Raw genomic sequence first — 27,064 nt, 5'->3', positions numbered from 1 at the left:
ACCTTCATTTACTGCTGTGGATAAGAATTGTCAGACGGTCCCTAACTGCTGAGCAGGGAAACAATCATACTTATGAACAGCAGGGGGAGCCCCCGCCTTACTTCCCAGCCATGCAGAATTCAAGCAGCTTTGTTTATGACGATCCCTAAGCAGCCCAGACCACACTGAGCATGTGCACAGTCTTAGTCTTGCAAAGATATATAACAAAGTTACAAGATGGTGACCCCCTGAAGGCAACTTTGAAAGCATAAATTATTTGTTTGATTAGGCTTGTGGTGCAGTAAGTTCATGTTTATATCTAGTATACAAAATACATCATTTCTAGCCTTATTCTATTTTAGACTTTACATGCTCTTTAAAAAATAGAATTTTGGCACTTTAAAGGGATTCTGTCATGGGAATTTTTTTTTTTTTTCAAAACACATCAGTTAATAGTGCTGCTCTAGCAGAATTCAACACTGAAATCCATTTCTCAAAAGAGCAAACAGATTTTTTTTATATTTAATTTTGAAATCTGACTTGGGGCTAGACATATTGTCAGTTTCCCAGCTGCCCCCAGTCATGTGACTTGTGCTCTGATAAACTTCAGTCACTCTTTACTCCTGTACTGCAAGTTGGATTGATAGCAACCCTCCTTTTTCCCCCCAGCAGCCTAACAACAGAAAAATGGGAAGGTGACCAGAGAGCAGCTCCCTAACACAAGATAACAGCTGCCTGGTAGATCTAAGAACAGCACTCAATAGTAAAATCCAGGTCCCACTGAGACACATTCAGTTACATTGAGTAGGAGAAACAACAGTTCAATCCTAAAGTGCTGTCTCTTTCTGAAAGCACATGACCAGGCAAAATGAGCTGAGATGCCCCTACACACCAATATTACAACTAAAAAAATACACTTGCTGGTTCAGGAATAAGATTTTATATGGTAGAGTAAATTATTTGCAGTGTAAACAGTGTAATTTAGGAATAAGAACTACATCATAAAAATCATGGCAGAATTCCTTTAAACTGTCAGAAGCAGCTTTTTTGCCAGCCTGATAACACATGGGCTGCTGCCACCTGAGCACCTTGCAGTGTACAACAAATCCTTCTTTCATGGAGACAATATTGGAATATACAGTAATTAGGGTTGCCACCTGGCCGGTAAAAGATGTTGCTTGATGCCAATGTTATTTATAGGGGAAAAACCACAAAAATATAGGAAGGCCGGTATTCTTTTCCAGAAAAGGTGTTGACCCTAACAGTAATAGGCAGATGTGGACTGGGATTTAAAACAGGACCTGGAATTGACAGTGACCACCCTGGCATTTGCCACATTCTTCAGAATACCAGTCTATGGCAGTTAATAGCAATACCAGTTCCCTGTGACAGTGGTTACATAGCCATGATCTCTGCACATGGAAATACACTTGTGTTAAAGGGATACTGTCATGGAAAAAAATTTCAAAATGAATCAGTTAATAGTGCTGCTCCAGCAGAATTCTGCACTGAAATCCATTTCTCAAAAGAGCAAACAGATTTTTTTATATTCAATTTTGAAATCTGACATGGGGCTAGACATATTGTCAATTTCCCAGCTGCCAAAAAGTCATGTGACTTGTGTTCTGATAAACTTCAATCACTCTTTACTGCTGTACTGCAAGTTAGAGTGATATCACCCCCTCCCTTTCCCCCCCCCCCAGCAGCCAAACAACAGAACAATGGGGAGGTAACCTGATAGCAGCTCCCTAACACAAGGTAACAGCTGCCTGGTACATCTAAGAACAACACTCAATAGTAAAAACCCAAGTCCCACTGAGACACATTCAGTTACATTGAGAAGGAAAAACAGCAGCCTGCCAGAAAGCATTTCTCTCCTAAAGTGCAGGCACAAGTCACATGACCAGGGGCAGCTGGGAAATTGACAAAATGTCTAGCCCCATGTCAGATTTCAAAATTGAATATAAAAAAATCTGTTTGTTCTTTTGAGAAATGGATTTCAGTGCAGAATTCTGCTGGAGCAGCACTATTAACTGATTCATTTTGAAAAAATGTTTTTTCCCATGACAGTATCCCTTTAAGGTCAAGGAGAGAGATGGTGTCAGAACTACATCACTGGAAGAGAGAAGCAAATTCCACTAGTGAAAGTAGCAGCAGCCTGACAGTGGGTGGGACAGATACCCCCTCCCTCCTTATATAAACTGATCCTGGGGGGGAGATCATTTCAGTCCCGGCTCCAGCCCAGAACTCTCAGCAGCAGAACCAGTCAGTCCTCCCGGGCATCACTGCGCCTCTTTGCGCCTCTGCTCCTCTTCAGCCGACCTGCCTTTCATGTTCATCATGTGCTGAATGTTCAGTGGGAATGTGTGATGTACAGTCTGGAGCAAACTAAGGAATTCAGCCACAAGACTTTCTAATTGGACAAGACCCCAATTGCCCCAATGTGTGATAATAATAATAACTACTAGATTCCCCGACGCTTCCATAGAAAGGCAAGAAGAACTCTCTGCGCCCCTCATCTGCCCCAGCACCTCCCTGTCTGCGCTTGTTCTGCGCGTGGTACCCTCAGGATGAAGCTTTGCGCCCGGCTCCCTCTCTGCGCCCTCCTCGCTCTCCTTTCTCTCCCCAGGACTGAGACTTGCCCGGCGCGTTGCGATGTCTCCCGCTGCCCCAGTCCCATCTGCCCCAGTGGTTATGTCCCCGACCGCTGTAACTGCTGCCTGATCTGCGCTGCGGGGGAGGGGGATCCTTGCGGGAGGGAAGGGGACCCCCCATGTGGGGACAGTCTGCAGTGCAAACCCCCTGCCGGCATGAGAGGAGCGAAAGGAACGTGTCAGTGCAAACACAGCAGCCCCGTGTGCGCTAATGACGGGCAGACCTATGAGAACCTGTGTCAGCTGAAGGCCGCGAGCAGGAGGGCCCTACAGAAAGGACACTCACCTGTGGTGCTGCTGCAGAAGGGAACCTGCCAATCGGGTAAGGGGGGCATCACCCCTAAATATCACTCATACACTGGCACTGGCCTCATCTAGTGTTCACTGGAAAACTTGATATCACATAGAAATAGAAACATTTCTGTCAGAATATCAGACTCTGCCCCACTAGCTGTTTAACTACAACTCCCAGCAGTCACCGCAGATGGCTCAGGCTATCTGGTTACCTTCCCATTGATCTGTTATTAGGCTGCTGGGGGGGGGGGGAGGGAGGTGATATCACTCCAACTTGCAGTACAGCAGTAAAGAGGGACAAAAGTTAACCAGAGCACAAGTCACATGACTGGGGGCAGCTGGGAAACTGACAATATGTCTAGCCCCATGTCAGATTTCAAAATTAAATATAAAAAAAATCTGTTTGCTCTTTTGAAAAACGGATTTCAGTGCAGAATTCAGCTGGAGCAGCACTATTAAAGAGAAAGGAAAGACAGTTTATTGTCAACAGATTAGCCACAATAGTGCAAGCTAGAACGCTATATTTATTCTGCAGAATGCTTTACCATACCTGAGTTACCAGCTCTAGACACTGTCTCTGTTTGTTTAGCATAGAAGCTGCCATATAAGCTTGGTGTGACATCACTTCCTGCCTGAGTCTCTCCCTGCTCACTCATAGCTCTGAGCTCAGATTACAGCAGGGAGGGGAGGAGGGAGGGAGAGGAGCAAACTGAGCATGCTCAAGCCCTGCCCTGGAGGTTTAAGATGAAAACAGGAAGTCTAATGCAGAAGCCCATGAGTACACAATAGAAGGAAAGAAATGTGGTGTTTCTTTTGACAGAGGACTCAGAGCAGCCTTACTTACTGAGGGTTTACTGGTGTATTTATATAGACCTTTCTGATAAAGCTAACTTAGTTTTAACCTTTCCTTATCCTTTAACTTATGCGTTTTGAAAAAGAACATATTTTCCCATGACAGAATCCCTTTAAAGAGCCAAAATTCCATTTTAAAATCTAATTCTTATTTTTTTTTTTTTGCAGTTTATTAATTATTTGCCTTTTTCTTCTGACTCTTTCCAGCTTTCAATTGGGGGGTCACTGACCCCATCTGAAAAAAAACCAAATCCTCTGAAAGGCTACACATTTGTTGTTATTGCTACTTTATATTAATCACCTTTGTATTCAGTCTCTCTCCTATTTATATTCCAGACTCTTATTCAAATCAATACATGGTTGCTAGGGGAATTAACCTCCCAATAAACACGAGGCACAAATAATCCCCATCCCTTTCAATTGTCACAGTGGTGTAATTATATAAGTTCAGTTGTTTTAAGAACATGCTGAAGAGCAGATCTCTGTTGTTTGTCCCCCATAATACTGGGCAAACTTGGCACTGGATGTGTTACAAGGGGAGGGGATAAATAAAAGGGAAACAGCATGGAAGGAGTTAAAGAGGCAACATCTAAGGCAGGGGTCCCCAACCTTTATTTACTGGTGAGTCACATTCAAAAGAAAAAGATTTGGGAAGCAACACCAACATGAGAAAAATCCCTGGGGATGCCAAGTAAGGGCTGTGATTGGCTATTTGGTGGCCCCTATGTGGACTGGCATCTTACAGGAGACTCTGTTTGACACAAATCGACAAGACACCTGGTTTTTATACAAACCAAAACTTGCCTCTGAGTCTAGAATTTAAAAATAGGCACTTGCTTTGGGGCCACTGAGAGCAACAACTAAGGGGTTGGAGAGTAACATGTCACTCAAGAGCCACTGGTTGGGGATCACTGATCTAAGGTGATGTGTCCAAGGGCCCTATTCTGCCTTATACAGTCACATGTTTGTCTCCTCCTGGCTCCGCCTCTTGCTGTGAAGTCAGTTGGACTATTTGTCTGCCGGGGAGGGGCAACTGTGCAGCTGAATTTGGTTATTCCCATTGCTGTCTCTGTCTATCTATCTGTCTGTCTGTCTGTCTGTCTGTCCATCTATCTATCTATCTATCTATCTATCTATCTATCTATCTATCTATCTATCTATCTATCATCTATCTATCTATCTATCTATCTATCTATCTATCTATCTATCATCTCTATATCTATCTATCTATCTATCTATCTATCTATCTATCTATCTATCTATCATCTATCTATCTATCTATCTATCTATCTATCATCTATCTGTCTATCATCTATCGATCTGTTTGTCCGTCTGTCTGTCCGTCCATCTGTCTGTCTGTCCATCTGTCTGTCCGTCCATCTGTCTGTCATCTATCTATCTATCTATCTATCTATCTATCTATCTATCATCTATCTATCTATCTATCCATCTATCCATCCATCCATCTTTCTATCTATCATCTATCTAGTCTATCTGTCTATCCAGTGTCGGACTGGGACACCAGGGGTCCCCCAAAAAACCTTAGACCAGGGGCCTACTCAATTGCACGGCCCACAGTTACATCAGCATATGGGAGAGGCTGGGATAGTGCAAAGATTTACTATATATATATATATATATATATATATATATATATATATATATATATATTGTACATATACTGTGCTGAACAGTACCAGACGTGTCTGCATGGATTTGTATTGAACAGTCTCGTAGTTTGATTTTGGTGCTATGGGCAGGTGTCAGTAACTGCAGGGAATGGAATGCACTCATACAGGGTCTAGTAACCTATAGCAACCAATCATCACGTAACATTATCCTTGACTTAGAAATGTTGGGGAAGGGTGCAAATTGCAACAAAACAAGGACTTGAGCTTTTTAGATAAATATAGTGCTGCCTGCGTTTCCCAGCCCTGTATAATTAATGAGGAGTGGTTTGGGGGAGGCATCAGGGTTGTATAAGCAGCTGGTGTTGCCCTAGGTACCACCATCCTATACTGTGCAGGTGCCAATTAAAGGAGAACTAAACCCTACAAATTAATATGGCTGAAAATGGCATATTTTATATACTGAACTTATTGCACCAGCCTAAAGTTTCAGCTTGTCAATAGCAGCAATGATCCAGGACTTCAAACTTGTCACAGGGGGTCACCATCTTGGAAAGTGCCTGTGACACTCACATGCTCAGTGGGCTCTGATTGGCTGTTGAGAAGCTAAGCTTAGGGCTCGTCACTAATTATCCAGCAGAAAATGATCTTCCCTGGCTGTAATATAAGCTGATGCTACAGGTTTGCTGATTGTTAAATTCTGATGCTAATTGCACTGGTTTCTGTGCTGCCATGTAGTAATTATCTGTATTAATTACTAATCAGCCTTATATTGTGACATTTCTATTCTATGTGTACTGTATATTGTGAGTGGGTCCCTAAGCTCAGTAAGTGACAGCAGCACAGAGCATGTGCAGTGAATCAGCAGAAAAGAAGATGGGGAGCTACTGGGGCATCTTTGGAGACACAGATCTTTACTGCTAATGGGCTGTGGTTGCCTTGGTCTGGTACAGAAGCACAAAATATAATGTATAATATTTCTAGATACTTCATTAGTTTGGCTTTAGTTCTCCTTTTAAAAAGGAGTGGAAGCAGTTACCTCTAAATTTGCTGGTGTGTTGGGAAAAGTTTCTCAAATGTTTTATTCCCCCATAAATGCACCCAAGGGCCACCCCTAAAGCTACTTGCCTAGGTACCAGACTACAGATGCCTATATGGAAAATGTGACCCTGGGGGGCACAAAGAAGCAGCCCATCCCTATCCCTACTTGCTCCTACTTATTCATATTGGCAGGTGGTAAGGAAAGGGCTGCTGAGCTCTGAACCACAAGACATAGAGTTCACTAATGCCCCCGACACAAGAGCTGGGGGTGCAATTTTGCGCCCCTTTATTGCTCTACATTACAACATGCTTTTGGGATAATGTTAAATGACGCCCTTGATTTTTTGATATACTTGACGCACCAAACTTTGCACCTTTTATAACATGAGCTGTGAGACCCGCCGTCAGCTCCTACAGATCAGAGAAACAACACATGTGGCAGATACTCAGCTTGGTGCCCATAAGGGGCTGACTTGGATTTATTTGACACGGCCTCTGTATTTATATCTATTCTGAGTGTTTGGCTTATACAGAGCTCTGTGTACTGAATTATTAGCCCCTTTACATTAAGTGCAGTGATTTGTTTAGCTGAGACTCAAGGCTCTAGTCCAGGAAAAGATAAACACTGGCAGAGAATACAATCCAAAGACATAACAATGAAGAGAGCCAGTGCCTAAATAAGCCATTATTCTACAAGCCTGCCGGCCATCATGCTGTTTAATAACAGGGCATCACTTTCTGGGTGAAGGCGTGGCCTGGAAGTTAGTGGAAAGATTAGGCTCCGCAGACTTGTCACATCACATCCCTTTTCATCCACACTTCACTGACTGGGTATTAAAGGGGTTGTTCACCTTTACATTAACTCTTAGTATGATGTAGAGAGTGATATCCTGAGACAATTTGCAATTGGACAATTTGCAAAATGGTTGCTAGGGTAATTCGACCCAAGCAACCAGGTTGCTGAAATTGCAAACTGGAGAGCTGCTGAATAAAAAGCTAAATAACTCAAAAACCACAAATAATACAAAATGAAAAACAATTGCAAATTGTCTCAGAATATAAAACATTACATCACACTAAAAGTTAACTCAGAGGTGAACATCCCCTCTGAATAATGCACAATACTGGATTGTGTAGGCTGAGCAGCCTTTAAATGTGCCCCTACTTTTACTATTAAAGAGACACACTCATGTTTCAACCAGAACCAAAACTTATTTTCATTATCCAGCATCTGAAGCATTGATATAGATTGTATATTAAAGGAGCAGGACTGGACCCAGACTTCCCAGACTGGCATCAATGTCCACAGACAACGAGGGTGCAAATCAGATCTCCAACAGTTTGATAGGGGAGAAAACATTTAACCAATTGAAATGTGTGACAAAGCATTTCCTGCAATGTGTCATCAACTGCTTTGACCAATAACTCCATTGTGTGCTATGGGGTGTTAGAACTCAGCACTCTAACACCCCAAATAATCATTTGCTCAGAGATGCCATAATCTCCCTATATTCACTAAAGGTCATTTTTCTGTATGTTAACATTTCATAAAAAAACAAAATAACATATCAACAAAGAAAAATTGGCAGTTTGTGCTAATGATGCATTTACATTTACTGGCCAATATTAGCATTGAAATTTAAAGTTACCTGCATTGTGGTTACTATAGTTGTTCAGGGACCTTGTGCAAAGCTTGTAATCCCTCCAATGAAACTGACCCACATGTTGTCATTGACCAACAGTCTGTAGGGAAGCAGAATGCATCTTTGTTTACACAACTTGGCAGACAGGGGCAGGAATATTTTAACAATGGGCCTACAATGCATCTCTCTGCTTCCAATGACATACCCTTCCCAATCCTAATAAGCCTTTATGGTGTCTGGAGCAACATAAACAGAGATATATGGGAGTTCGGATATAATCTATAATAACCAGACACATCTAAAGGGTTTTTTGGGGATGGTTTTGATGGCACTTTATTATAGTAGCCATCATTTTATATATTATATGTATGTAGCATGATGGGGGCAAACAGGGCAGTAACAGTGACAGTATCCCATTCTCCCAGAATAATCAACACACATTCCTCTATTGTAATCATTTGGGGGGGGTGTCCAATAAAAAATATTTATCAAAATCCAATAAAAAAATCTGACCTAACTAGAATCCACGATGCGATCTTATTTGCTATTAAAAAAGCACAATTTACTCGCATCAGGGACAAACTCGATAAAATTGAGCTAAAACCTGCATAGTACCATTTTTTCAGATTTCTTTCCCTGAAATAGTCGGATTTACGGCTAATTCCAGCGCAGACCGCAGAAACTTCCAAATAGAATAGGGACCTCTCCCATTGACTTTTATACAACGTGTATATCAGGTTGCCTCAGGGTATAATAAATCTTGAAAGATTTGAGGGTTTTTTTCCCACTAAAAATTCAGATTTTATCAAAATATTTTATTTTAAGCATTCAAACTGTATGAAAAAACACCCAAAAAGTCTGAAAACTGAAATCATGGACTTTGGGAAGAGATAATAATATGCCTCCTATTTGCCATGTCACGTCTGAATTTGATCCTTTTGCCCAAACCTCACTTAAATATACTGAGTTTCATTCCATTTTTTCAGGACGTTAAGTGGCCTTTTTGTATAAAGGCTACAGAGAGACCACAAGAGCTCAGCGTGTGTATGTGTTTATAAACAATAAAAGATATTTCAGCCAGGAGAAAGCCTCAAAAGCCTGTTATTAAGGAAAGCCAGTCAGTTTGTGGTACGTAGGTTTGTCCCGGGAATATTCTTACTAACATACCAATTCTTTTCTGCCAGTATAGGTCACCAACATCCCAACAGTCCAAGATACAAATTTAACTTCATTGCTGATGTGGTGGAAAAGATTGCTCCGGCTGTTGTGCACATTGAACTTTTCCTGAGGTAAAGACTCCTTGTGTATAAGATTTACTAAAGTTAACATAGAACAAGCTCAGAGCTTTCCTTCAGGGGTAAAGGCCACACAGAGGGGCCCTGTTGGGTGGCAGTTGTAGGTATAACGTCTGGGTGGCAGTTGTAGGTTTAACGCCTGGGTGGCAGTTGTAGGTATAACGTCTGGGTGGCAGTTGTAGGTATAACGTCTGGGTGGCAATTTTAGGTATAAAGTCTGGGCGGCAGCTGTAGGTATAACATCTGGGTGGCAGTTGTATGTATAACGTCTGGGTGGCAGTTGTAGGTATAGTGTCTGGGTGGCAGTTGTAGGTATAACGTCTGGGTGGCAATTGTAGGTATAGTGTCTGGGTGGAAGTTGTAGGTATAACATTTGGGTGGCAGTTCTATGTATAACGTCTGGGTGGCAGTTGTAGGTATAACATCTGGGTGGCAGTTGTAGGTATAACGTCTGGGTGGCAGTGGTAGGAATAACGTCTGGGTGGCAGTTGTAGGCATAACGTCTGGGTGGCAGTTGTAGGTATAGTGTCTGGGTGGCAGTTGTAGGTATAACGTCTGGGTGGCAGTTGTAGGTATAGTGTCTGGGTGGCAGTTGTAGGTATAACGTCTAGATGGCAGTTGTAGGTATAACGTCTGGGTGGCAGTTGTAGGTATAGTGTCTGGGTGGCAGTTGTAGGTATAACGTCTGGGTGACAGTAGTAGGTATAGTGTCTGAGTGGCAGTTGTAGGTATAACGTCTGGGTGGCAGTTGTAGGTATAACGTCTGGGTGGCAATTTTAGGTATAAAGTCTGGGCGGCAGCTGTAGGTATAACATCTGGGTGGCAGTTGTATGTATAACGTCTGGGTGGCAGTTGTAGGTATAGTGTCTGGGTGGCAGTTGTAGGTATAACGTCTGGGTGGCAATTGTAGGTATAGTGTCTGGGTGGAAGTTGTAGGTATAACATCTGGGTGGCAGTTCTATGTATAACGTCTGGGTGGCAGTTGTAGGTATAACATCTGGGTGGCAGTTGTAGGTATAACGTCTGGGTGGCAGTGGTAGGAATAACGTCTGGGTGGCAGTTGTAGGTATAGTGTCTGGGTGGCAGTTGTAGGTATAACGTCTGGGTGACAGTTGTAGGTATAGTGTCTGAGTGGCAGTTGTAGGTATAACGTCTGGGTGGCAGTTGTAGGTATAGTGTCTGAGTGGCAGTTGTAGGTATAACGTCTGGGTGGCAGTTGTAGGTATAACGTCTGGGTGGCAATTTTATGTATAAAGTCTGGGCGGCAGCTGTAGGTATAACATCTGGGTGGCAGTTGTATGTATAACGTCTGGGTGGCAGTTGTAGGTATAGTGTCTGGGTGGCAGTTGTAGGTATAACGTCTGGGTGGCAATTGTAGGTATAGTGTCTGGGTGGAAGTTGTAGGTATAACATCTGGGTGGCAGTTGTAGGTATAACGTCTGGGTGGCAGTGGTAGGAATAACGTCTGGGTGGCAGTTGTAGGCATAATGTCTGGGTGGCAGTTGTAGGTATAGTGTCTGGGTGGCAGTTGTAGGTATAACGTCTGGGTGGCAATTGTAGGTATAGTGTCTGGGTGGAAGTTGTAGGTATAACATCTGGGTGGCAGTTCTATGTATAACGTCTGGGTGGCAGTTGTAGGTATAACATCTGGGTGGCAGTTGTAGGTATAACGTCTGGGTGGCAGTGGTAGGAATAACGTCTGGGTGGCAGTTGTAGGTATAGTGTCTGGGTGGCAGTTGTAGGTATAACGTCTGGGTGACAGTTGTAGGTATAGTGTCTGAGTGGCAGTTTGTAGGTATAACATCTGGGTGCAGTTGTAGGTAATAGTGTCTGAGTGGCAGTTGTAGGTATAACGTCTGGGTGGCAGTTGTAGGTATAACGTCTGGGTGGCAATTTTATGTATAAAGTCTGGGCGGCAAGCTGTAGGTATAACATCTGGGTGGCAGTTGTATGTATAACGTCTGGGTGGCAGTTTGTAGTATAGTGTCTGGGGTGGCAGTTGTAGGTATACGTCTGGGTGGCAATTGTAGGTATAGTGTCTGGGTGGAAGTTGTAGGTATAACATCTGGGTGGCAGTTGTAGGTATAACGTCTGGGTGGCAGTGGTAGGAATAACGTCTGGGTGGCAGTTGTAGGCATAATGTCTGGGTGGCAGTTGTAGGTATAGTGTCTGGGTGGCAGTTGTAGGTATAACGTCTGGGTGGCAGTTGTAGGTATAGTGTCTGGGTGGCAGTTGTAGGTATAACGTCTGGGTGGCAGTTGTAGGTATAACGTCTGGGTGGCAGTTGTAGGTATAGTGTCTGGGTGGCAGTTGTAGGTATAACGTCTGGGTGGCAGTTGTAGGTATAACGTCTGGGTGGCAGTTGTAGGTATAACGTCTGGGTGGCAGCTGTAGGTATAGTGTCTGGGTAGAAAATACACTGTATATCAAAACCAATTCCTCAAAAAATCTACTTATTAGCGGATATTGTAGAAACATACTTTTTTTTTTACCCCTAAGCCACATTTAAATGTAAAAAGAGTTGGGAAGCAACACAAGCATGAAAAAAGTGCCTGGAGATGCCAAATAAAGACTGTGATTTGGTAGCCCCTATATGGACTGGCAGCCTACAGGAGCTCTGGATTTTATGCAACCAAATCTTGCCTCTAAACCTGGATTTAACACCTGCTTTGATGCAACTGGGAACAATATACAAGGGGCTGATAGCTCACAAGCCACAAGTTGGGGATCAATGCCTTAGTCCATAGAGCCCTTCTATAAACTACTTTTACTCCTCTCCTGTATTACAGCTATGGGATCCGTTATCCAAAAACCTGTGATCCAAAAAGTTCCGAATTACAGGAAGCCCATTTCTGAAAGACTCCATAATCAAATAATACAATTTGTGCTTCTAGTTAATTTCTCTGTAATAATAAAACAGTAACTTCTACTTCATCCCAGCTAAGATGTATTTAATTCTTTTTGGGGACATAACAAACTTTATATTTTTTGTGGTTCATAGATGATATACAACATATGTGTTGAATTGCTACTCTAACTCTGGGTTTTGTCCCTGCAGGCACCCACTATTTGGCCGTAATGTCCCTCTATCCAGCGGATCTGGGTTTATCATCTCAGACCTGGGATTAATTGTGACCAATGCGCACGTGGTATCCAGTAGCAACACTGTATCGGGCCGGCAGTATCTTAAAGTGCAACTGCACAACGGGGATTCCTATGAGGCCACAATAAAAGATATTGATAAGAAATCTGATATTGCAACAATCAAGATTTACCCCAGAGTAAGTACAACATGAGGTCTATAGCGCTGTGTATCATTGCTGAAGCTTTACACAGTCACATTTGCCAAGGACAGGTCTAGATTAGGCTGAAGACTTGCTAAAGCCCAAAACACTGTCCAAATGGCTGTACAGGTATGTGATCCATTATCTAGAAACCCGTTATCCAGAAAACTCTGAATTATGGAAAGGCTGAGTCCCATAGACTCCATTATAATCAAATAATCCAACATTTCTAAAAATGATTTCCTTTTTCTCTGTAATAATTAAACAGTAGCTTGTACTTGATCCCAACTAAGATATCATTAATCCTTATTGGAAGCAAAACCAGCCTATTGGCTTTATTTAATGTTTACATGATTTTTTAGTAGACTTAAGGTATGAAGATCCAAATTTTGGAAAGACCTGTTATCTGGAAACCCCCAGGTCCCAAGCAATCTGGATAACAGATGCCACTCCTGTATTTACCCTACATGATTTGTGATAAAGTGTTGCATTACAATTATTGCAAGGGGCTGGGTGCAGTCACCACTGTCTGGTTGCTATGGTGAGTCAATACAGCTCAAAAACCAAAAATTTAGATTTAAAGGGATTCTGTTATGATTTTTATGATGCATTTTTTATTTCTAAATTACACTGTTTACACTGCAAATAATTTACTCTACAGTATAAAATTTCATTCCTGAACCAGCAAGTATATATTTTTTTAATTTATAATATTGGTGTGTAGGTGCATCTCAGGTCATTTTGCCTGGAATGTGATTTCCGAAAGAGCCAGCACTTTAGGAGGGAACTGCTTTCTGGCAGGCTGTTGTTTCTCCTACTCAATGTTACTGAATGTGTCTCAGTGGGACCTGGATTTTACTATTGAGTGTTGTTCTTAGATCTACAAGGCAGCTGTTATCTTGTGTTAGGGAGCTGCTATCTGGTTACCTTCCCATTATTCTGTTATCAAGGGGGGAAAGAAAGGGAGTGATATCACTCCAACTTGCAGTACAGCAGTAAAGAGTGACTGAAGTTTATCAAAGCACAAGTCACATGACTGGGGGCAGCTGAGAAACTGACAATATAGTTACATAGTTATGTCTAGCCCCATGTCAGATTTAAAATTAAATATAAAAAAATATGTTTGGTCTTTTGAGAAATGGATTTCAGTGCAGAATTCTGTTCGAGCAGCATGACAGTATCCCTTTAAAAGCAACATGAAAATGGTCTTTGTATGTAAATCGATCTATTCATTCCAGAAAAAGTTGCCGGTCTTGCTGCTGGGCCAGTCTGCTGATCTAAGACCTGGAGAATTTGTTGTGGCCATTGGAAGCCCCTTTGCCCTACAGAACACAGTAACCACTGGAATTGTGAGCACAGCTCAAAGAGACGGGAAAGAACTGGGGCTGCGGGACTCCGACATGGACTATGTTCAAACAGACGCCATTATTAACGTAAGACCAATTATCTCCATCACTAGGAAAAGAATAATTTGCTTAATGAAATACAATGACTTTTTATAGTTCAACACCTTTATTCTCATTATTGTATTTAGTTACTGGTTACAATGGGATGTTTCCTCCAATTGGCCTCAAAGGCAAAGTAATATATTCCAGACTCCAAAACTATTATATTAATCACAACATCATGATATTAGAGAATTTAAGGAGAAAAGTAGCCTTTCATTTTCTGATTTGCTTAAGGCATCCAGGACAGAACTCCGGCTTCCAAAACAAAATTTGATAAAGAAGCCCATTATTATTAACATGTATTTATATAGCGCCAACATATTGCGTAGCCCATATAACACAGAAACCCCTAATATACCCATCACTGTTACATGAAATAACATGCACCAGAGGAAGGACCAGATGGGTCCGAAACATGTAGTGCGATAATAAAACTACACATTTGCAAAGACTCTCCAGACTTTCTTGTTATTTCATGTTACTGAGGTGGAGATGGCTACTCCATTGGTCTGTGGAAGAGTCTGATTTACTAAAGTTACTGGTGGATCACTGAGGAATAATTTCCAGTACCCATCACTGTTACAAGTTTTTTTCTAAAAAGTATGAATAAATGCCATTTTCTATGCTGAAATTCAGTTATTCTCGTTCTGCATCATTTGAAATCCTGGCAGGGAAGGAGGGACTGAACACTGATGTTACTAATTGTAACAACTTTTCCATAATTTACAAAGAGCATGCAGAAACTACATAACCCACAATGCATTTCACTGGGATGTTCTGTTCCTTATTGAAATCATGTGTGCAGGGAATTATGGGGTTTGGAGGATGCAGGCTGAGGACAGATGGCTGTTGATACAAAGTAACATACCTCCCAACTGTCCCTTTTTCGGAGGGACAGTCCCTCTTTTGACAGCTCAATCCGCAGTCCCTCATTTGTACTGGAAAGTCCCTCTTTTCTCTGCACTGAACAGCCAGAAAAAGAAACAAAGTTTCTCACTTAATTGGCTTTTAGCAGAGAGCCCAGAACAGCTAACAGGTGTAAATAAGATACTTTGTAACAATTTTGAGACACAAAAACACAGTTTAGATAAGGAGAAATATTTTCAAACTTTCACAACCTGCCAATTTTGTAAAAATAAATGGTAATTAGGGGGTGTGGCCACAGAAAGGGGTGTGGTCAAAAAATTGCTGCGCTACATGCGGGAAAAAATTTTTTGTCCCTCTTTTTACTTCCAAAATGTTGGGAGGTATGAAGTAACAGTAGTCAGACAGATCAGCAGGAAAGCAGGGGGCTAGGCTTAGGGAACTGTCAGAAACCATAAAAAATCATGAAAATATCTGCATAATTTTTAATTGATGTATATTGAAAAGTTGCTTAAAATTATGTTTTTTTGTTCTGTTTTTGTGGAGTTCCCCTTTAACAACAGAAGGACCTTATTAATTAGAACAGTAAGTGGAAAGAAATAATACTTAATATATAATCCTAGCCTCCGTGCTAGAGGCAGGGAACCCCCAGTCTTTTTTAATTGCTTTCCCCTTTAGTACAGGCATAGGATCCGTTATCTGGAAACCCATTATCCAGAAAGTTCCGAATTACAGAAAGGCCGTCTCCCATAGACTCAGTTTTATCCAAATAATCCAAATTTTTTAAAATGATTTCCTTTTTCTGTGTAATAATAAAACAGTATCTTGTACTTGATCCCAACTAAGATATAATTAATCCTTATTGGAAGCAAAACCAGCCTACTGGGTTTATTTAATGTTTACATGATTTTCTAGTAGACATGGTATGAAGATCCAAATTACAGAAAAATCTATTTTTCAGAAAGCCCCAGGTCCCGATCATTCTGGATTAAAGGTCCCATACCTGTACACACATTAAGGGGCCGATTCACTAACTTCGAGTGCAGGATTCGAAGGTAAAAAACTTCGAATTTCAAAGTTTTTTTTGGGCTACTTCGACCATTGAATGGGCTACTTCGACCTTCGACTACGACTTCGAATCGAAGGATTCGTAGTAAAAATCGTTAGACTATTCGAACATTCGATAGTTGAAGTACTGTCTCTTTAAAAAAAACTTCGACCCCCTAGTTCGCCATCTAAAAGCTACCGAAGTCAATGTTAGCCTATGGGGAAGGTTGGATTAAAATCCTTCGAATCGTTTGATCGAACTATCTGCGCTAAATCCTTCGACTTCGATATTCAAAGTCGAAGGATTTTAATTCCTAGTCGAATATCGAGGGTTAATTAACCCTCGATATTCGACCCTTAGTGAATCGGCCCCTAAGTGATTTTATTCCCTCCTACAGATGACTCCTTTCTAAGGGCTCTTACTGACGAGCGTTTTTACCTGCGCTCCCCTGCGTTCCGTTTTTCTGTGTTCAGCCGCAGGGGAGCGCAGGAATAGACGCATTACATTTTTTCCAATGGGGCTGTACTCACACAGGCGCATGTAGGCGCCGAATGCAGGAAAAATGCAGCATGTTGCGTCTCAACCTGTGTACTGTGTGAGTACAGCCCCATTCGAAAAAATGTAATGCGTCTATTCCTGCGCTCCCCTGCGGCTGAAGCAGAAAAACGGAACGCAGGGGAGCGCAGGTAAAAATGCTCGTCAGTAAGAGCCCTAATGCAACTGGTGTAGCCTATCTAATTAAATGAATTCCTCCATTGACCTTAATAATGTAGATACCTGTCATAACATTAAAAGGGCTGTTCACCTTTAAGTTAGCTTTTAGTTTAGAATGTCCTATTCCTAGCAACTTTGCAATTGGTCTGCATTATTTTTTTTATATAGATCTTTAATTATTACCTTTCTTTTTTTGCCTTTTTCTAGCTTTTAGATAGGGGTCACTGACCCTGTGTCAAGGTCTAGTGGCTGTAATGGTTGTATTGGGAGCAAGGAGGAAGCTCAGATTAGCAGGGAAAAAGTCCAGTTTGCCGTTCAAAAGGGGTTAACACATTTCTAGGTCGAGATCCAGGCAAAGAGGCAGCAATCAGTGTAGTGTGAAACAAGAATCAGTCACTAAAGAATTTATTTTGAACCCGGTCTTTGGTGTCTCTTTCATTAAAAAGTCACACAGCGGCCTCACAATGCTGTCCGTTGTGATGTCATCTGAATGGGCACCACCATCTTAAATTCTTCAGCGCTTTATTTATCACATTGGAGAACTCCTGACACCCCGGCAGACAAAAACTATTGCTCCCTGAGGCTACAATTATATTGTTATTATAACTTTTATTGCATATATTTCTATTCAGTCTTGTGTCTATTCGTATTCCAGTCCATTGAAATCATTGCCTGATTGCTAGGGTAAATTATGAGACCCTAGCAACCAGATTGCTGAAATACCAAACTGGAGAGCTGCTGAATGAAAACCTAAATATCTGAAAAAACAGAAAAAATGTAAAAATTAAAACCGATGTCAGATAATCTCAAAACATCTATATCTACATCGTGCTAACAGTTAATTTTAAGTTGAACCACACTTTAATATCCTTTACATGACCCCAGTAAGTACAGGACTATCCCCTTAAATCTATACTATTATATTACTAGGTATAACCAATGTATGAAAGCACTTACCTTAAAGGGATTCTGTCATGCTTTTTGTGATGTAGATTTTATTTCTAAATTACACTGTTTACACTGCAAATAATTCACTCTACCATGTAAAATATTATTCCTGAGCCAACAAGTTTATTTTTTTTAGTTGTAATATTGGTGTGTAGGTGCAGCTCAGGTCATTTTGCCTGGTCATGTGCTTTCAGAAAGAGCCAGCACTTTAGGATGGAACTGCTTTCTGGCAGGCTGTTGTTTCTCCTACTCAATGTAACTGAGTGTGTCTCAGTGGGACCTGGAATTTACTATTGAGTGCTGTTCTTAGATCTACCAGGCAGCTGTTAGATTTGAGAAAGGGCCTTTGCAGCCCGAAACATGTCGTGTGGACATAAAATAAAAACTTATTAGCAGTTATTCTGCCTGCTGTATGTTTTCCCACCTTCTCTGATACAGCTGTTATCTTGTGTTAGGGAGCTGCTATCTGGTTACCTTCCCGTTGTTCTGTTGTTAGGCTGCTGGGGGGGGGGTGATCTCACTCTAACTTGCAGTACAGCAGTAAAGAGAGACTGAAGTTTATCAGAGCACAAGTCACATGACTGGTGGCAGCTGGAAAACTGAGAATATTTCTAGCCCCATGTCAGATTTCAAAATTAAATATAAAAAATTTGCTTGCTCTTTTGAGAAATGGATTTCAGTGCAGAATTCTGCTAGAGCAGCACTATTAACTGATGCATTTTGAAAAAAAATTTTTCCCATGACAGTATCCTGTTAAAAATAATTTCTTTTGCACGACTTTTTTTGCCGTTAGCAGAGCAAACATAGAAAGAGATGATGTATCTTTACTTTACCATTTCAGCTGTAAAGAACTTATCCAAACATTCCATAACCCATGTGGTTTCCTTTTATTATACAGTAGAATTATACAGTATTTTTAGAAAAACACAAAGTACTGTCCTGGTCATTTCTTCTAGAGGAACTAGTCATTACATTATTCTTGGGGGGGGGGGGCATATTATGGACAAAGGGCCAATTCAGCCCTTTCACACATACTCATACCTGCTTCCTTCTTACATGGAAAAGGCACTTGATCTGATCACTTTGGGGCAGATTTACTAAGGTTTGAATGGTAAATTTGAACTGACACATTAGAATATAAAAGCACCAACCCGAATTTAAATGTGAGATTTATCACTTGTCGACCCTGGAAACAGTTAATAGTAGTGATAAGCCAAATTTTTCTCAAGATTAGTAGCGCAAATAACGCCCCATAGACTCCAATGGGAGAAAAAAATAGTTGCGCGTCAAAAAAGAAATTGAGTGTTTTTTTTGGAGGAAAACTCTATTCAAATTCCATTCGAGTTATCAGGTCGGGACTATTCTATCAATTTTTTTCATACATAACATACCATTCAAATCGTGAATAAATCAAATTTATTAGAGTTTTAAAATAAATAAATAAATAACCCCGTTTGTATATATTCAATTTGAAAGACCGGACAGGCAGTTTTGACCCGGGATGCCCTTTCCGAAAACCAGACTGTCTGGGTCAAAACTGTACACGTGATAACCCTACCACCATGATCTTCCCTAAACTTCCCAGACATGCCCCGCACCTTTTTAGACTTGGCGCACATGCACTTCAGAAATCTTTAAAGGGGAACTATAGTGAAAATGAAAATTTTATAGAAGATTCATCATACTGAAATAAGAATCTTTCTAAATACAATCCATTAAATATTCTGTACTGTTTCTGAAATAATCAAGTTTATCTTCACTATTCCTCTCTCAGCATCTGTTTCTCTTCATTCTGTCTTCATGCAGCAGTTGGGTGTCAGATATTCATTGACAGTTAGATCCAATATATCTTATAGGGGGGCTTCCTTTCCTAGCAGATGAATTAGAGCTCACTCAACTGATTCCAGTACAAACAAAATCTAACAAAATAACTGCCTTTTGCACAAATCCTGCATGTAGAGAGACATGATGTCTGGTGAGTTTAATAGAATGAGCTCTAATATATCTTCTAGGCAAAGGGAAGCCCCCCTATAAGATATATTGGATCTAACTGTCAATGAATATCTGACAACCAACCGCTGCATGGAGCTGCAAGCTGAGACCTACCATGAGTTTCTCTGTAGGACATTGTTGATCCAGTGCAGATGAGAGAATCTTCTTTGACTTCAGCTGCAACTTAGTTTGGATTCATTTGAATTCTGCAGTTTAGCTTCATAGACTGAATGTATCATGTGAATGCTAATAAAGTTATGAATACATTTCATGCTATAATAAATGTATTTTTTCTTTGCTCTAGTATGGAAATTCTGGAGGACCTCTGGTGAATTTGGTGAGTATTACTTACATGTTCCCCTTCCATAAATTAACAGTCGGATCCCTGTTTTTATGATTTTTATGGGCTGTACTGTAAATTGTGGGAAAGGTGTAAATTACAGGAAAAACTTGAGACTGTGGAATGTGTATTTTCTGTTTTAGATCTGTCGTAACATATGGCACAGTATTTAGCCTGTACCATAATAAAGTAAGAGTAACATTCTGGCCTAAAAATATAGACAGACAAGTGAAGAGGAGATGAAAAATATAAGCTGGGTGAGAGGAAGAAAAAAGCATGAGAGTAGAGGTGGCCATAAGAAGGTTGCCCTTAGGCCCATCATCGGATCAGCCAGGTATAGCCCACCTCAAGGTGGGCATATTGGGGAGAGACCTGCTCGTTCTTATTCTCCTAAGGATAAATAGGAACATTAAGGAGAATATGGGCGGTTGAATTGAGGACTGTATTAACGAACCAAAGTGGTCCTCGATCCAACGGGATTTTTATACCTGCTTGATCAACATATGGTCGACTTTTGGCCAGATATCGATCATGGAAGCTATCAAGATGGCCCCATACACTGGCCAATAAGCTGCTGACTTTATCTGTTGGCAGCTTATATTGGCCTGTGTATGGGGACCTTTAGTCAAAGGTTGAGTAGAACAGAAAAGGGGTAGAAGGAGAGAAGTATATTGGGGGGGGGGAGAAGGAGGAAGCAGACAAGACAGGATAAAATAGTAGCAAAAGAACAAGGGTAAAGAATAGTTAATGATTAACAGCTTTGTGTTTATATTTTTTCCCTATCAAATAAGTAGGCATTGCTATAATGTGGCCAACATGGTATTGCCCAGAGCATAAAAGTAGCAGATAGACAAGCTATTGATCCTTAGGGATTGGATGGTATAGATTGGATGGTATAGATTGGATGGTATAGACCTACACAGCCAAGCTGCAGCATTGTTAATTGTACTGCACACTGTAAGGGTAGAGAGGGCTGGACCTACAGTAAATGTTCTATATTACATCATTACCCAAGGACTGAATACTCAAACCCAGCTCAGAGTAGGACTTCCCCCAGAGTGCAATATTATTGGTATAATCCAACAGAAAGTCTGTCTGGCTTGCCTAATTGAATTCTTACATTGTGACCTCTGCTCAACATGATATACGGCTGTTTAGCTTTTCAGTAAAAGTCCGATTTACACATCTCCGGTATTTATTTTCCCATGTGGTATGTTCTTCCATGCACAGCCAATGAGCGCACTTTTAATGCCTTCCCTTATAAAAGCTTCAAGTATTTAAACATTCAGTTCCCAAAGTACAAAAAATTGAAGTGTGAGTTCCTTCAGGTCTCTTAAAGTGATACTGATTCCTCACAATGGGTCCCTGTCTGACTTTCCAGGAATGTGTAAGTATCTTTTAAAAAATATTCCTGGTGTTCTTTTTATAAAAATTTCTCATTTCTTGGCCCAATCGAGTTCCCCTGAGCTTTTCTGGAGTCTCTTCCGTCTGCAGCCTGCACACTTGGACCTGAAAGGCTGAAACACCTCCGAAACACGACCTACAACATATCAGGTTTTTGCATCAACCCTAAATTGGAACCAAGTAGAGTGGACAAGATACAGTATATGGGTAGCGACGGGCTCGGAAGTTAGTAAATGATTACATATACAAAAAAACAGCGGCCTCCTTGGCAATATGTGATTGGAGTTTGGCCAGATATTGACAGACTGAAAATCCCATCGGGCAAGATTTTCATCTTTGACCTGAGGACCAAACAATCAAGTCAGCCCAGTTCAACCCAATGCCTAAGTGGCCTGATCACCGCTTACTTTTCATCTTTGCCAAATAAGCCACTTTTCCAATGTATGAGCCATTAAGTCTATGGAGGTTTTATAATGTTGCATAGCCGGGACAAAGCATTATGGCAACTTGCCTTAAAACAGAATAAATAAAGACAAAAAGATGGAGAAGGAATGTTCTCTGTACACAATTAGTTGTATATGTAAGAGGTGGGGGGGGGTAGCAGATCAACACTGAGCAACATTTTTGGGACTAAAAAGATACACTTGTACAGCCAATGACAAGATTCTTCTTACTTGCCAATTGTCATAACACTCATTTGACAACCTCATGCAAAAAATTTTTTTGCAACTGTATTACTTGTATTTCTTTACTACTACCCCAAAACCTTTTTTTACATATAAACGTAGCTATAACGTCAGCTCCCGCCTCCCAGTTTGGAAAGGGGAATGTGAAAAGAAGGTAACGCAAAAGTGACCATACACAGAAAGATCCGCTAGTTTGGCGATGTTGCTGAGTGTATCTCTTTCCCAAGGTGGGCGATATTGGGCTGATCTGATCACGGGCCGTTCATGGGCCAATAAACTGCAAACTTCGGCCTGTATATGGCCACCTTTAATCTTCTGCTAACAGGAACATAAGCCCAGGTTATCTGCTAAGTGATTATAACTGGCATCCCCCAGTGATTTCATTTTCCTTCTCCTTTAAGCGGAGCTAACAAAATCCCCACTTCTTTTAGCATTTAGATAATTAGAACTCCTATTTATCAGAGCAAAGAACAAGAATGTATTCATGTATAAGTAAAGCTGGCCATAGATGCAAAGTGTCCTGACACTTTTCGGACCGTGGTTTTCGGTCGTTCAGTCGATTGGACAAGTTGAAAGATTTCTGTCAGCTAACGATAATTTCTCTGAATGTTTTGCCTATCTGGCGATATCATTGGCTGATTGGAATTTGTCGGACATAACTTTTGTACAATTGCTGTTACGGCCAGAACATGGTCTGATTTGTTCTTTTACTACTGTATTTAATCTGAATGGTTAGTTGCAGGTCAGAGCCATACAATTGTTTTAACTATAAGAGGCTAAATCTTCTCGTCCATGGCCAGTTTTAAAGGGATGCAGTTACCTATAAACAAATTGTTTTCAATGTGCATCAGTTAGTAGAGCTCCATCAGCAGATTTCCATACTGAAGTACATTTTTTCCATATAGATTTTTTAAAATGTTTAGCATTAAAACTGAAAGCTAGCCATTTTTAGCCTCTCTTTACTACTGCGCTGCAAACCCACTTTCCAGCTTATGTGAATGGGGGAGTTATGGTTTGGGATCATATTTTTGTTGCTTTATTGCAAAGTACTGGTAATGGAATATTGGATTTTTTTTTCAAACCTGGATGGGGCATTCCATTCTTGTTTATTTATAATGTACTCATTTACATATTCATTTACATACAAAAGATTGTGTGTCTGTAGAAAAATTGTGTAACTTTGTTTCTTTGGCCAAACAGGACGGGGAGGTGATTGGAATCAATACACTCAAGGTTGCAGCAGGGATTTCCTTTGCCATCCCCTCGGATCGGATCACTAAGTTCATGACGGAATCACAAGACAAAAAATACAAAGGTAAAGACAGAAGCCTCTAACTGCGACTTTATTCACAGAACTGGAAATATATATATATTTGTTTACTGTATAAGTAACATAAAAATAAATAGCTTGTGATAAACAGTAGGGGATAAACTGTAGGGGATATACAGTAGGGGATATACAGTAGGGGATAAACTGTAGGGGATAAACTGTAGGGGATAAACAGTGGGGGCTATACAGTAGGGGATATACAGTAGGGGATATACAGTAGGGGATAAACTGTAGGGGATATACAGTAGGGGATAAACAGTAGGGGATATACAGTAGGGGATATACAGTAGGGGATAAACTGTAGGGGATAAACTGTAGGGGATATACAGTAGGGATAAAGAGTGGGGGATATACAGTAGGGGATATACAGTAGGGGACAAACAGTAGGGCATTTAAGTAGTGGATATACAGTAGGGGATATACTGTACAGTAGGGGATAAACTGTAGGGGATAAACAGTAGGGGATATACAGTAGGGGATATACAGTAGGGGATAAACTGTAGGGGATAAACTTTAGGGGATATACAGTAGGGGATAAACAGTGGGGGATACACAGTAGGGGATATACAGTAGGGGATAAACAGTGGGGGATATACAGTAGGGGATATACAGTAGGGGATAAACAGTGGGGGATATACAGTAGGGGATATACAGTAGGAGACAAACAGAAGGGCATTTAAGTAGTGGATATACAGTAGGGGATATACAGTAGGGGATAAACAGTGAGGGATATACAGTAGGGGATATACAGTAGGAGACAAACAGAAGGGCATTTAAGTAGTGGATATACAGTAGGGGATATACAGTAGGGGATATACAGTATGGGATAAACTGTAGGGGATATACAGTAGAGGATACACAGTAGGGGATAAACTGTAGGGGATAAACTGTAGGGGATATACAGTAGGGGATATAAAGTAGGGGATAAACCGTAGGGGATATACAGTAGGGGATATACAGTAGGGGATATACAGTAGGTAATATACAGGGCTCTAAACCTACATCCTACAGACCTCTGACTTATCCTTACAAATCTGTTTGTTCTACTCAATATTCCATTTCCCTTTGACTTCAAAAAATGTTTTGGAATTATATTTTTCCAGATGGCAAAAAGCGTTTCATTGGAATAAAGATGCTGACAATTACTCCTTCGTAAGTTTTCAATATCGACAAATAAATTGCATGTAACGGGGTTGATTCCTGCCTTGGGTTTAGACCTAGGGGTAATGATACCAAGAAGTATTTATTCACCACACTCTTGTTGCCTTGGGTTTACGGAGTTGCATTTTGCATCATAAATGACCCCTTTTGGGGGGTTATTTATCAAAATCCATATTTTTCAGATTTTTTAAATAAAAAAAGTCCGACCAAACTAGAATCCACAATTTTTACCCTTATTTTTATCAATAAAAAAACAACGAAAAAATTGCATTGACAAAAACCGCTCCTTTTTTTCGTTTTTTTGCGTGAAAAATCCGAATTTTTCAGATTTCACACCCGAGAAGTGCAAATTGTTTGTGAAATTGTCAGAAAAGCCCAAAATGTTCAGATTATCGTACGAAACCCAAAGCAGACAATAATACCTTCAAATTGCAATTAGGACCTCTGCCAATGACTTCTACAGGCCCTTGACAGATTGAAAATGGAGTATTTTCAGATTCTGACTTTTTACAGCCTTGGGGTATACTACAAATTTGAATTTTATAGTATAACTCAAATTTTTCAAGCTTTTAGCATTCAAACTTTAATAAACAACCCCCTAAATGATACAAAAGTTTTAATGTGATAAAATATATTTAGCCACAATAAACATTATAGATCAGATGGATCAACATATGTTTTTCAGAAGAAAACCCTCTGTACACCAGGGGGCAAATTCACTAAGATTCGTAGTTGCGCCAGGTGTAACTTCGCCGCACTTCACCAGGCGTAATTTCGCCAGCGCTTCGCAAATTCACTAAAATCCGAAGTTGCGCTCAGGGGTAGCGTAAGATTGCGAAGTTGCGGTAGCGTTGCTTCGCTAAGTAAAGCGAAGTTACGCTAGCGAAGGCTAATTTGCATACGGCGCCAAATTCAAATTTCAATGGAGGAATACGTATCTGCACTACAAATGGCTAGAAAAGCTTCAAAACACCAAATAATTTTTTTATTTTGCCCTACACATGTGCCCACTGTCTAGGTAAGTTGCTATGAGTCAGGAAATGTAGGGGGGAAGGAGGGGAGCCCCAAAAAATTTGTCGATCTTTTTCAGTCTATCACCCATAATGTAGAAAACACGCCAGCATTTTTTGGGACTTATAAAAAATTTTGTCTTTTTTTGAAGCAATCCCTATCTACTCTATTGCGCTTCGCCTGGTCTGAGGTGGCGAAGGAAGTCTAATGTAAAAGGTAGCGTTCAGTACACTGCGCAAGTTAGTGAATTTGCGTAGTTATGTCGCTAGCGAAACTTCGCCAGGCGTAAGGGTGCGAAGTAACACTAGCGGAACTACGCCAGCGTTCGTTAGTGAATTTGCGCAGTAACGAAAATGCCAAACGCTAGCGAAGTAACGCTAGCGTTCGGCGCTTCGGCGCTTAGTGAATTTGCCCCCAGATTTTTGCATTCCAGATCTGAAAGCCTGCTTACTAGTGTACTGCACATTTTTATAAAATAATATTATTTATATCTAGATTTGCTGAAGAAAGAAAACAGCACAACCCTGACTTCCCGGATGTTACCAGTGGAATTTATGTCCATGGGGTGGTGCCCAATTCACCTGCCCAGAGGTAGGTGAATCGAAAGTTGGAACATAATTATGAATTTAATCCTTATAAATGAAATCAGACATTGTTTCAATGAAACCTGAGCAAGTCATCTCGACTCAAACCTTACAATTCTTTCCTTATTTACATGACGTACACTTACACTGTACTATTCTCTCCTGATCTATCTGCAGAGGTGGCATTCAAGATGGAGACATTATAGTGAAAGTGAACGGGCGGCCTCTGGTGACATCGAGTGACCTGCATGAAGCCGTGATGAAGGAATCTCCTTTACTCCTGGAAGTGCGAAGAGGAAACGATGACATGCTGTTCAACCTTGAGCCAGAAGTTTCCATGTAGCTTGGAAAGACTCAACTTGCACTGAATGGAACAATTTCCTCTGCAAGTTCTACAGAACAACAAGTACAGACCTAGTGACCTCAGCTCAGCCTGGCAATTTGTGTTTCAAGCTCCCAAACATGAAGGGTGGATCCCAGACTTGCATAATGCTAAAACTATGACCAACCAAGCCAACCAGACTTTGTGCTCAACCTCTTCATTGTCAAACCTTCAACACTGAGGTTCTTTGACGCTCAAAGGTTCTTCATCAACATAATATACCTCCTTTCCAAATAATTCCTCCTTTGTTTGTGAATGAGTTTGATTGAGCCCAGTCTGTACTGTATGTATTTTATGAAGCACATAGGCCAGTCTAAAGCAAAAAGAATGAATAAGAACACTTACAAGTGAAGCGACAACTGAGGAGCACCATAATATAAACTGCTGTAGGTGAATTTCCTTAGGCGTGTACAGTAGCCCTTATTACATTTCAGTAGATGGGAACAGAATACAGAAGTATTAGGGCATTTATAGTTTACAAT

General features: G+C 40.8%; 1 protein-coding gene across 1 annotated transcript; it reads left to right on the top strand.

The window, feature by feature from the left end:
* Positions 1-2,187: 2,187 nt before the first annotated feature.
* On the top strand, positions 2,188-26,819 carry htra3.S (HtrA serine peptidase 3 S homeolog). The gene is made up of 9 exons (XM_018243026.2): positions 2,188-2,955; positions 9,281-9,380; positions 12,445-12,667; positions 13,909-14,103; positions 19,989-20,021; positions 23,315-23,429; positions 24,548-24,596; positions 26,112-26,207; positions 26,378-26,819. Exons 1-9 carry the CDS (start codon positions 2,550-2,552, stop codon positions 26,541-26,543), a joined length of 1,383 nt encoding a protein of 460 aa, XP_018098515.1. The 5' UTR covers positions 2,188-2,549; the 3' UTR covers positions 26,544-26,819.
* The last annotated feature ends 245 nt before the right edge of the window (positions 26,820-27,064 follow it).

This window comes from Xenopus laevis, chromosome 1S (assembly GCF_017654675.1).
Source record: "Xenopus laevis strain J_2021 chromosome 1S, Xenopus_laevis_v10.1, whole genome shotgun sequence".
In the NCBI taxonomy this organism is placed as follows: domain Eukaryota; kingdom Metazoa; phylum Chordata; class Amphibia; order Anura; family Pipidae; genus Xenopus; species Xenopus laevis.
Note: the sequence above shows the minus strand (reverse complement) of the source record. Positions and strands in the feature narration are given on the sequence as shown.

What these genes read in the sequence shown, in the direction of transcription:
- htra3.S (XM_018243026.2), top strand. Translation starts at nt 2,550, where the DNA reads ATGAAGCTTTGCGCCCGGCTCCCTCTCTGCGCCCTCCTCGCTCTCCTT. An exon ending in GAAGGGAACCTGCCAATCGG is followed by an intron (nt 2,956 to 9,280) that starts GTAAGGGGGGCA and finishes CTGCCAGTATAG; the next exon opens with GTCACCAACATCCCAACAGT. An exon ending in AAACAGACGCCATTATTAAC is followed by an intron (nt 14,104 to 19,988) that starts GTAAGACCAATT and finishes TCTTTGCTCTAG; the next exon opens with TATGGAAATTCTGGAGGACC.